The 12,566-nt window shown below is 33.1% G+C and overlaps 2 protein-coding genes across 2 annotated transcripts; both read right to left on the bottom strand.

Moving 5' to 3' along the window:
- Nucleotides 1–2,177: 2,177 nt before the first annotated feature.
- On the bottom strand, nt 2,178–4,021 carry LOC133309957 (transcription factor MYB98-like). The gene is made up of 4 exons (XM_061510822.1): nt 3,402–4,021; nt 3,118–3,244; nt 2,374–2,903; nt 2,178–2,307 (listed from the first exon to the last, which is right to left on the bottom strand). The coding sequence occupies exons 1-4, from the start codon at nt 4,019–4,021 to the stop codon at nt 2,178–2,180; spliced, it is 1,407 nt and encodes a 468-aa protein (XP_061366806.1).
- A 2,366-nt stretch (nt 4,022–6,387) lies between these two features.
- LOC133309969 (phosphoenolpyruvate/phosphate translocator 1, chloroplastic-like) lies at nt 6,388–9,080 on the bottom strand. Its single transcript, XM_061510841.1, has 9 exons — nt 8,747–9,080; nt 8,530–8,652; nt 8,286–8,438; nt 7,671–7,756; nt 7,480–7,564; nt 7,231–7,350; nt 7,049–7,117; nt 6,704–6,833; nt 6,388–6,576 (listed from the first exon to the last, which is right to left on the bottom strand). The coding sequence occupies exons 1-9, from the start codon at nt 9,068–9,070 to the stop codon at nt 6,506–6,508; spliced, it is 1,161 nt and encodes a 386-aa protein (XP_061366825.1). The 5' UTR covers nt 9,071–9,080; the 3' UTR covers nt 6,388–6,505.
- Between the last annotated feature and the right edge of the window lie 3,486 nt (nt 9,081–12,566).

Raw genomic sequence — 12,566 nt, 5'->3', positions numbered from 1 at the left:
ACGCATTCTTGAATTATAGTCCTTAAGTTAATTTAATTTCGTATTGATCATAGGTTTTCATACATTGGTAATTTTAATATGGTTTTATTTTGAAAATAGACCAGCATACAAATCAAAACCGTAAACAATATTTTTTATGGTACTCACTATTCACCTTTCTCCTCAATATGGCAATTGACTGTCATTGTTCAACAGCATACATATTTTATTTTGTTCAGTAGAGATTTTTTTTTTTGGTATAATCTGGAAGGTATCTCCATTCAATCTCTTCTGATCACTTTGTCCTCGGAGTATGGCCGGCTACCCCTCATTGGAACAGCGGGTGCATTGAGCTTCACTATTGGAAAAAAGATGAGACTAATCCCCCTTCGATGACCCCCAAAATTTTTCCAAGAATTTGTTTGAGATTTGCGTATCATTGGAAGCTCAGCTGCAAACTGAGCTACCCTTGAAGGTTTGTTCATTAGACATTTGCGTGTACCTTATTTAAGCATTAACGTATTATTAATATACTAATAAATATAATATTTGTGTAATAAAAATTAATAATGTGTCAACATTTCATTGTTTTATTATCCTAAACTAATTAAGGGAATCTTAATTGCGTCCTTCAGACATGTTTCCTTATGCGGTTACACAAGTCATTTAAAATGAATCTATTGGTTAGGTTTTGTGTTACTAAGATTTTTTTTTGGAAATATTCCATCGGTTCATCGCTTCGCGATTAGTCCGATTCGGGGCGGGTCCAGGATTAAGACTTTAAACCCCTCTCAAAGGTGGTACTGAGGAGATTCGAACACATGCCCTCACCCCCACCTGCTCAGCTCTCATGCGCCAACTGAGCTACCACCATTTGATGTGTTGCTAAGATTTTAGTTTTTACGTTTAGCGTACAATACATATTTACTTGCATTAAGGTTGTAATAAAGTTTAATAACAAATACAATAAGTTTCTTAGTAAATATTAATTAAGGGAATCTTAATTGCGTCCTTTAGACATGTTTCACGCGGTTACACAAGTCATTTACTCTCGAAGACCAACATTCTTATAATTTACATTAGTAACTGACATGACACTTTATCCATTTGACTTAGTAAGTTACTTTACAATTTCACCATTTTACTGCTTCCCCCAACTTGCAAGAAGTTACGAAAAATGAAAACAAACAATCTCATTTCAGGGTGGTAATTTATAAATTTGTATTCAAGTTGATCCACTTTTAAATTTATGTAGTGTTTGTATTGACAAAAACTTGCATGATAAATTTTGTGTCATGTTATGTGTCAAGAGCGAATACCAAATTGATCTATATTAATCTTCTCACAAGTTATTTATCTAACATAATATTGGTGAAAACAACATTTAATATCCAAATTATTCGTGTGCAACAATCAATATATAGGTTATTCGTATTGTGTCAACCCGCATAACAAGCAATGCATTTTAAGATTGATTGTGTCATATAAACTTGCATAATTGTGTCGTGTAAACTCGCATAATACATGATGCACTTCGTGTCAACTCACAAAATAAACATATCATATTAGTATGAAATGTTTTTACCTGTTTTTAAATTTCTCATATTCATACTAAAGGTATTGGTGTTCATATTAAATTTATCTGTGTGTCAAATTTGAGTGCTTGTGTTGGTTGGTTGATAAGAAACATACATCATACATGTACCATGTCTTCTGAAACACTTAAAAACCCAAAAGTGCAAATATGTCACATTGTTGCATTTTCTAAGACTGTGTATATAAATATAATTTTAGAGAATCTATGGGATATAAAAAACTGACAAAAATGACATCTTTATTTAATGTTGTTTATGCTTATTGAAAACTTGAAATGTATTATCTTAACTCAAAACAAACAAGGACTGAGATTTATTACTATCTTTATTTATCATAAAATATAATATTACTAATATCATGTATTTCAATTTATTGTTTAATACTATTTCTTTCTTCTTCTTCTTCTTCTTTCATTTCTTTGTCCCTCCTTTTTCTGGATTGTATCAAATCTCTCCATTTCTCTTCCTTTATTGTGCTTGCAGGCATAATAGTAACAGAATGATAACTTGGTCCAACTTCCATCTCTGTATCATCTTTGTAAAAGTACTCCAAGAATAGGCACTTGAAATAAATAACTAAATATTTTAATGTCTCCCAAGGATTTACACATCAATATTATTATGAACCTGAGACATCATCTCCACCAAATCCAACTCCTTCTTAACTTCAATTCCCACCATAGGTGCCATCAGCTCATGAGGCATTGCTGTCTCAAAGTAATCCTCATCAAGAGTAACAACAGGACCACATTGCATGCCTCCATGATCAGATTGTTTTCTCTCCATAGTAGGAGCACATTGCATTTTTCCATCAAAATCCTTTTCATTCATAATAGGAGCACTGTGCATATCATCAAGCAGAGAATCAATACTGCAACCCTCTTCAAACAAATTATCATCCAAACAAAAATCTGGGACCTCATTGTTGAAGTCATAATTTGGCACCAAGCGATCACTGGGACAAAATTGATCAGTAGTATGATGGGACTGGGTTGCTGTTGGTGCTGCCTTGCTAGTGCTAGTGCTAGTGTTGTTTACCTTGGCATTAGCATTAGCATAAGCATTAGAAGCAGATCTTTTTCTATAGTCTATTGGTGGGTTTTGGTCCAAGTTCAAGCTCTTGATATATTCCTGCAGAAGAGAGCCTCTAGGGTACTTTGAGCGACATTTTCTTTTGGAATATTGCCTTCTCTTGGTTGCATTCCAATGGTTTTTGATTGAGTTTTCAGTTCTTCCTGGCAATCTTTTTGCAATCTCTGCCCACTTATTTCCTATATCTGCATGTGCTTGGATTAGTATCTTGTCCTCTTCATCAGTCCATATATCCTTCTGTGAAAAGGCACAAAAGTTGAATAGATTAATTGTAAGAGTATATATAAAAGTACCATATCAGGTGAAAGCATTGTATTATGTTATGAGAGATAACAAATTTCAACTATTGAATCACACATTTATCAGTGATGTGCTTTTATACATAGATTCAGCAGTGAGAAGTGTATATCTATATTAATTTATATTATATATGATAAATAAATTTTGGAACCTTAATGTCAGGCCTTAAATGGTTATGCCATCGTTCTCTGCACTGTTTCCCTATTCTTCCAGGCAAAGCTTGAGCGATATGAGACCACTTCCTCACTCCATATTGTTCGACCATTTGAATCAGCAACCTGTTTGTGGAAGCAATCAAAGCACATAGATGTGTTTTTTTAACCGAGTTAAGCAAAACAGTGAGCAAAAAAGTATGATGTAAAAAGATTAAATAGCCATGGAAAACAAAAGAAAAAATAAATTAATTGAAACTATATATTCCATAAAATTATGAACCTATCTTCCTCCACTGTCCATTGCCCCTTCACTATGTTGGACTTCTTCCGAACTTTGAATGTTCTTCTAGTGGTTGGAAATTCCCTATTATTTTTGTTCAAGCCAACCCTCTTGTAATAATTTGCTGTGGATATGCATGAGACTTCATCTGGTACAATAAAACTCAAAGACTTGGTTTCTGGAGGATTAATGGGCAAATAGCTTTGGTTTGCAACCATCATATCAAGTTGATTCCTCCTAGGCAGGTTCAAACCATAACCTTCGTATTGGAAATTATCCATAACATGAGCATGCACACTACCATTCTCAGCAAAAGGCTTGCACTCATAAACTTCCAATTCTGGTTGTACACCTGCAGAGGTTACATTACCAAAAGGATCAAAATTTGGAGTTTGAACCCCAAAAACTTGATTGGATGAGGAGCCATTCAAATGAAACTGATCAATATGGTGAAAATCTTGCAAGAAACCCTGTGATGAAGGAGCCCCAAAAGGAAGCGCATCTTTCATGTTGGGTTTCAAGTAGCTTTCTTGCAAATGCATTGGCTGTGAGACATAGTTTTCTCTGAGGTTTGTCTCATGATCCATGAGACTAGGAGTAACAGAAACTGAAGGAAACATCTGTGTTTCAAGCCATCTCCATTTGTGTCCCTTAATAGGAGAGAATGAAAATGCATTAATTATAGTGCAATTGATATGAAGTATCCAATGGCCAGGATTGGTTCATATCTTACACACCCTATTAAGATTTTCTTTTGATTGCTACGTTGCTAACTGTCATTAAGATTAATAGTTACAGTTTCAAGTATAATATTGCCGTTATGTTATTTGCATGGTTAACCATTATTATGATCAAACCTTCTTCTGGGGGTAGATTTTATGCAACAGTGGAGTCCAAGAAGGACAAAGAGGAAGAACAGTGACCATTTTGTCACGTTTGGATAAAAAAATTACCAGAATGCCACGCCAACAATAAATTTTGACAAAATGCCACGCGGCATAATTCGTTACACAGTGTAGCAAAATATGCCACGTCAGAACCAAAAATGTCACATGTCAAATTTTGAGAAATTCGCTACCCTATGTAGCAAATTTCTCAAAATTTGACATGTGTCATTTTTGGTTATGTGCATTCTGATGTGGCATATTTCACTACACTGTGTAGCGAATTACTTGCATGCATAATTCGCTACACTGTGTAACGAATTATGCCGCGTGGCATTTTGGCAAAATTTACTGTTAGCGTGGCAGTCTGATAATTTTTTTATCCAAGCGTGACACTTTGGTCACTATCTCGGACAAATACCCCACGAGAATACATTGATTTTTGGCTAATAATTTGTACATTAAGTTCTTTATTTTTATTTCCTTTTGTAGGGTATGTAATTGGTTTCACTAGTCCTGGGGCAAAGTTTCAAACTGTTGGTTTGATACAAAGAAGCCCAAAAAAATGCAAGCTTTTAATATTTATGATAAAAAAAAAGGTTTGACCATGTTTGAGAGTACTTATTACTAATGTAACATATTATTTACTTCTGTCAGTTGTAACCTACACATAGGAGGAAAGGTTAACTAAACCCAATTTGATGGCTGGTAAATAGGGGAGCACTTTCACTCCTCTGTTGGCTTGGCAAACTACTGTTCAATTTGTGCTTTCTACAATTCTACTATTACCTTCTTCGATTTTTATTTTTTTTAAGTAGCGTCAATAAGATTTTGACTAGAAGTTATTTTGAAAAAAAAAAAAGGTTAATCTAAATACGCAATGAGCATTTTGTTTGTTAATCTTGTAAACTTGGTGGAGGGGGGATAAATCCGTTACTTGAAATAGAGTTAGTTAATGAAATTCGTGTATAAAATTTACTTCATGAAATTTCAGGTTACATTTTTAATTAAGGTTGACTAGGTTGATTAACAATTGACTCCCTCCTCCCTTTGTCCATTTGCATTCAATATTTATTAAAATTCAAATTCACAACTTCACCTTAAAATTCAAATCTACAAAACTAGGATTTGCCTGATATTATCACTATGTTATAATTGTTATTTTGATTTAAGACTTTTATACTTCTGCTATCGCTAGGAAGAAAGTTAGAATACACACACAGATCCTAATTTATTTATTTTAAAAAAAAATGGTGGGGCCAAATTTTTCTGTGTCTGCTGCACCAGAAAAAGTTGTGCAGCTAGCCCAAAAGTTAGGGACCCTTGATTTAATGGCACAATTTCTAAAAATGTGTTTGGAAATTATAATTTAAATTTATATCTCAAATAAATTAGGTACAATTCTGTGTGTAATAAATAATTAGAAAATCTAAAGTCTAGCAATATAAAATTGACGTTTACAGAGCATTACTCAGCCATTACATTTCTGTTTATTCTATTTATTTGTGTAAAACGCGCATGCTACCCCAACTTAGACTCGTGTAATTTTTGTTCAGTTAAAAGGCAACAACCATGTACTAAAAAAAAAAAAAAAAGGCAACAAGAATGCGAGGGAAACTTGACTTTACAAACATCCTAACTTTAAATATTGGCAATTCCATTTTTTTATGCTCTCACTCGTCTTTGATAATTTCATTGTTAGTAGCAAGTTTTTTTATATATCTTTGGAGTGTTAGTTATATGCAAATTGTACTACTATACCAGAAAATACATGCCATGTGATGCAGCTGCATCCGATTAAACAGAAAAATAAAATAAAATAAAGATGATTCCAACTAGGATGCAAAATCATGAATAATTTATGCACAGGGTTGTGAAAAGAATATTGGGAAAGCGATATTACTGATAAATTATCAACTTGGAAGCTATTCCAAACAGTAAAATTAGCTCAGCATTTACTAAATCGAAAGGGCTAATAACATATATTTGCTTATAAACAAATTGATATTCTACATTTAAAAAACAAAAAACTGGATGGGATATTTAATCAAAGATTAAAAGATGATAAATTTTTCATAGAGCAGAACCATTAGGCCCCACAGGCTTATATCAACTAAAAAAGGGTATAGTAAGGGGGTCAATCCTATCTGACCTATAAAGAAATTCAGAATTGTAACTAGAGTGTGTGTTATGCACCTAGCAAAATTTTACTACTGAAAATTAAGCTGTCTTTGGCTTCATTCGCCTCACCCTTGAATAGAGGAAAACCCCAGCAAGAGCTATAGCAGTCCCTGCAGAGGAAAAGCGCATAAAACCTTAGCAAGAGATATATGTAAGGATGCGATTTAAAAAAAAAAAAACTTCAAAACAAAAAATCTTCAAATGATTCCAATTGGAGCCAGAACGAAGCAATTTTACCTAATGCGTTGATTGGTGAGACAGGTGTTTGGAAGAAGATGACAGAGCTCACAACGACCACGACCCGCTTGACACTATTTCCCACAGAGTGAGTTACAGGTGATACCCTCTGCAGTATCATATAAGAAACCTGCACACCCCATTCACAGAATATTATTCCCACATCATTAAGGAATACAAAACCTATCATAAAAAAAAAAAAACCATGCAGAAAAATATAATGACTTTCACTTAGGCGAATATAATATTTTTTTTGTTTACCGTAAGTAACAGTTGCTTATGTTTAAATCTAATGTTCACGAGATAACAGTAACTAACAATTATGCATAGAAGAGGAAAACTCACTTGCTGATATGCATGGAAACAGAGTGCAGCAAGAAGAGATCTTATGTAAACTTGTCTAACATCTAATCCCTGTCAAGAAAGATGATGTGATGACATGTTAGTAGCCTCAATACTATGTTGTACTTTGATTATGAGAAATCTAACAGAAATCCTCTATCAATTTCAACAATCAAGATACCCACAGCGGATTGCAGGTAAGCAGGGGTAAATTTGGCACCCTCCATGAAAATAGTTACAGGTGCTGACAACAAGAAGGACATAACTGTTATTATTGAGAAGAGGGTTATGTTGTCCATAGATTCCTGAGAAGAACAACATGCTTGTTATTTTCAGCTTGTTTATGAATGTCATAAAATGCTACTCTTACTCTGTACACACAAAAATTATTATCAATAATAAAATGAATGCAAAACTTTGGTACGTGTTTATACCTCCTCCTTAACCATGACCTTCTTGCTAAGAACATTACGATATTGGTTTGCCAAATTGGAAGCCATTGCACTCCAAAATCCAGCCCTATTGAGTATTCCAGATACATTAGAATTCAAATGACCACATATTTTCTTTTCAAATCATTCTATTCTCTTCCCGTGCAAGGAATAAGAGATGCAGAAGATCTTACCAATTGAAAGAGGCCTCCGTAACAGACGCCAGCGCCACCCCACCAACAATAGGCAAAAGGGTAGCAACCACCCATGCAGTAGGCATCTACAATAAAGTTAATAAAAATTGGAACAATGTATTAAATGTTGAAGCAACTAAGGAAATGCATGCCATACATAACTAGCCAGAGAGAACTTAGTGAGAAATATAACCATGAAACAGTGTTAAACTGATCATCAAAATTATCAAAAAGAAACAACAGCGACAACTTAGACCAAAGACAAATAATGTCTAGTCAATGTTATTAAACCCTAACTGTTCATTGACTCCATCGGTATATCGGGTTAATGAATTATTGATTTAACCAATAGTTACTAGTTGAATTATTTAAATTGAATTTATCTGAAAATATATAATAAATATATAAATAAAAATAATATGACAATCAAAGTAATTTGGAATATTGATTAGCATATCACTCCCCTTCCTTTAGGTGTCAAGTTCAAATCGCAAGATTGCAATTATAGGGTTGAATGCTAAATTGTTAATTGACTGAACCGGAGTGATTACGGGTCTGGTCGGTTTTAATAACATTGCTCAGATTGCAGCAATATATGGTGTTGTTACTTCTTACCTCTCCAAGGAACATAGCAGAGAGGATCACTGAAAAGAAAGGCTCCATTGCTTTTATTGTATGAGTGAAAGACACAGAGACCATTCCAAGACTCATATTAGTGAAAAGGTTCCCCAGAGTATGTACCAAAGCCAGTGGCAATATTGCTGCAAGCTGCAAACCAATAAATCAAACAATAAAAAAAACAGAGCAAATAAATAAAACAGTAACATAACATTAAATAATTAAACAAAGATGAAAATACCTGAGCACCAGTGACTTTTGGTCTCTTATAGAGATTAAATCCCCACATAAACAATATAAGGACAGTTCCCACTGCAAACTGAATTGCAGTGACAGTTAGTGGGAAATGGTACACCTTCAAAACCTGTGAACAGAAAGAAGAAGAACATCATAACATCACAGGTTAATTAAAAGAAAGAAGAAAAATGAGGTTTAAAGGGAATGGTTAGATTAATGACCTGTTTGTTATAGATGTTGAAGTAGATGTTGAAGATTAACCAGAAGCCAAACAAGGCTCCAAGTTCCAGAGTATTGAACAAACTGTTACTGCCGGAGGAATCATCTCTGCTCTCCGGCACGGAGGTTGCTTTGGCCTGAAAGAGCGTGAGTTTGGAAGAGGAAGAAGAGGCAAGAGAGAACGGTTGGCGCGGGAAGGAAGAAGAAGAGACATTGACGTTGGGTTTGGAAGTGGAAGAAGAGAGAGTAATAGAGTGGAAGCGCGTGCGAGGTTTGTTGAGAGAAAGAGAAAAAGAAGGGGAGAGAGTGAAAACCACGCTCTGCATTTTTGAGATCGGAAGCCTTCAGTTTTCAGACTCCGAAGGTGGCAGCAATGGAGGAAAGACACTTATAAAGCAGCGTTACAAACCTAAAAAAAAAAATAAAAAATAAAAAGAAAAAAAGAACCTGACTTCTGGATTCTAAAATGTCGGATATTCTATTATAGTGAGGGACATTTATGCTGCCCTGTCATAGGTATTCTTTAAAAGGAGCTTTGTCTTCTACCACAAACGGGTCAAATTTTATTTCTTAATTTTTATTTAAATTAAAAATATGAACAACATGCAGGAATAATTGATATGCAGGAGGACAGGAAGTTAACAGTGACTTTCGAGATCTTGTTTTGTATGGCTACTTTGTTTGCGAAAGCTGAGGTGGGCCAGATTTAATTTCTACCAATAGGCGGCTGCTTTAATTGGATATGCATATATCATGTGTATTCAACCATCCGTTCAAGGATTTTGATGGTATCATGTGAAAATTCACATTAGGTGAGAAATCATAACCATACAAAGATAAATCAATGGTAAAAAAAGATGAGAAAAAAAAATGATAAAATAGGTAGTTACGAAATCATAATCGTTGATTTACCTTTGTATGGTTGTGATTTTACCACATGATCATATCATGTTTTTTTAGCACACGAGAGGATCCATTTTCTCCCTTCAATGAAAATATTTTGGGTACATTAATGTACCAATCATTTAATATATCATTTATCAAATTTGGAAAAAAAATTATATATTTATATTATTTTTACTTTTATGATTATTTAATTTTATATTTTTATATATATTTTTTTGATAAGGGAATAGCTACTCCCGTTATACCAAAAATTTACTCTCATTCAATCCATTTATATTTAATATAATTTCAATTACCAGATTATACTAATATTATTTTGACTAAAGGTACATAGCCTTACCTAAATTGAGTTTTGAATCATAAATTATTGTTAATTAATAAGAAAAAAAATACTGTAACAATCAAGTAGTGTTACTACCAATGTTACTATGAATTAATTTCACTGTTAGATCGATTATGTTGATCCAACGGTTGTATTTATTTCTATCTTTGTATGATTATGATTTTTCATATTTAAAGAGAAAGCATTAAATATGAGAAATCACAACCATATAAAGGTGAAAATAAATATAAAGTATTAAATATGAAGAATCATAACCATATAAAGATGGAAATAAATATAATCGTTGAATCAACATAATCGATCTAACAGTGAAATTGATTGGTAATAATATTGATAGTAATACTACTTGATATCCTAATTAATAAACTATCAATTATTTATAATAGAATTATCAATAAAAATAAATTAACATGTTACTTTAGATGTAATATTTTAATAAAATACATCCTCTCGTATAATATAAAGATATATAAAAAAAATTAATTGTCCAGATACAAATCAAAGGTGATAAGATTTTAAACTTTTTTTATTTTAATGTATTTTATCACTATTGATTGTGTCCGGATAGCTAACATTTACCCTTACATAGACTCATATAACACAAGAGAAATCACTCCTTATTTTATTTGTATCATATCATAACAACTCCATTGTATATTTAATAAATTAGACGGATTAGATTAATTTTAGTAAGAAGATAATTAACGGATCAAGCAAAATATATAAATATTTAAGCTTACCAAATATATATATATATATATATTTATAGAATCTAGAGAGTGAAATGTATGTTGATGCACAAGTAGTCTAGATACATCTAGCTACAAAAGAGCATAATAAAATACACGTGGAAAAAGGAGCAAAAATACATTTATTTTAGTAGAATGAAATGCATTTAAAAATAAAAGAGAGAGTACACTGGATAGTGCCATTCCCTATAAACACAGCTCGACAATCTCGCCCACCCACCGGAGAGTGCACCTTTCTCCGGCCCATCTAGTCATCTCTTGGCTTCATCTTCATCCTTACCATCACTAGCTAATCATATGATATATAGTGCTCAAGATAGTAGTTTTCAATTATAGTGGTGAATATCTTATACAAAGGTTGCCCTTATTGGCGCGAGCAGGGGTGGAAAGGTATAGTCCATATATAATATTATATATACAATGGTCATTCCCCCTTTTTGTCCTCATTTCTTCTCATGTTTATTTTCATGGCTCATCATTCCTAAAGTGGAGTGGAGCTCAAAGTTTAATGGAGAAACCTAAGTCTCCTGAACCAGTTGATGATGAGGTTGAGATTCTGTAATCTGTTTTTTTGTAACAAATTGCATTATGTTTGTGGCATTTAATTAAGTATTTCCTGGGCACATTTGAACTGTTGGAAATAATCAAGTGACACTAATGATGAAGTTTCGCACCGATTAGAAGTATTTCAAGTGAGTACCATATAAATGCAAAAAAGACTCATACAACTTAAGCTTTAAAATTTTGAGTTGAGATGTGGTGTCGATATATTTATTGTAATTTGTCGCTTGGTTCATTGATGCATATATCTAAGAATCTTGTGTTACATGGAAGAAGCAAGCTCGTGGATGTGAAGTTTTTTTTTTTAAGAGATCTTTGTAATGATGGAGCTATTGATCGAATCTACTAGATGAATGAAGATTAGATTGCTTATATATACACTAAAGCTCTCAAGATGAAGTCATTTGTGAAGGTAAGAAGATTATTAGGTGTCTATACACTTTAAACAAATATAGGGAGGAAATGTTGAAATGTCTCTTTAATTTCTTGTGTCAGTTAGAATGTTGAAGAGTAAGTTGTCTTTTGATTTTCTTGTATTAGTTATGAAGTTAAATAATTATTATGCTTAATGGAGGGTGTTTATGAGTTGTTGATGATGTGGTGTAATGAGACTTTTGATTAGCATTGTAATAAGTCTTTTTATTGGTATTTTCAGTTTGTGTAATGAGACTCTTAATTAGCATTGTATTTCCTTTTAATAGGTTTGGTGTATTGGAGAAATATGAAGTGTAACAGAGGTTATCAGATATATATATATATGAAGTGTATTGGAGATTGTATTGTATTGTATTGCCTTTTAATAGGTTTGGTGTATTGGAGAAATATGAAGTGTAGCAGAGGTTATCGGAGATATATATATATATATATATATATATATATATATATATATATATATGGGGCAGGATATTCTTACACCGATGTAAGAGTTACAAGTCTTACACTCAATCTTGACCATTGATCCACTTGTATCTAATGGCTCACATTACTAAAAAATTTGAGCCCTTAGATATAAGTGGGATCATCGGACAAGATTGAGAGTGTAACTTACACTGGTGTAAAATGATCCTCACCCTATATATATATATATATATATATATGGATGGATCTTTTGACTCTAGAGTTCCTCATCTCACTACAAGAAAATGTGTATCTTGCGGCGGTCCAATTACCATTATGACGCGGTTCGAACCGTCGCTAAAATAGTAGTACGACGGTTAACCAACCGTCGCCAAATTAATCGTCGGGAAGGAATCAACGACGGTC

The sequence above is a fragment of the Gastrolobium bilobum genome, unplaced genomic scaffold (assembly GCF_033153095.1).
Source record: "Gastrolobium bilobum isolate Gb01-03AN ecotype WA unplaced genomic scaffold, APGP_CSIRO_Gbil_v1 utg12850, whole genome shotgun sequence".
NCBI lineage: Eukaryota > Viridiplantae > Streptophyta > Magnoliopsida > Fabales > Fabaceae > Gastrolobium > Gastrolobium bilobum.
Note: the sequence above shows the minus strand (reverse complement) of the source record. Positions and strands in the feature narration are given on the sequence as shown.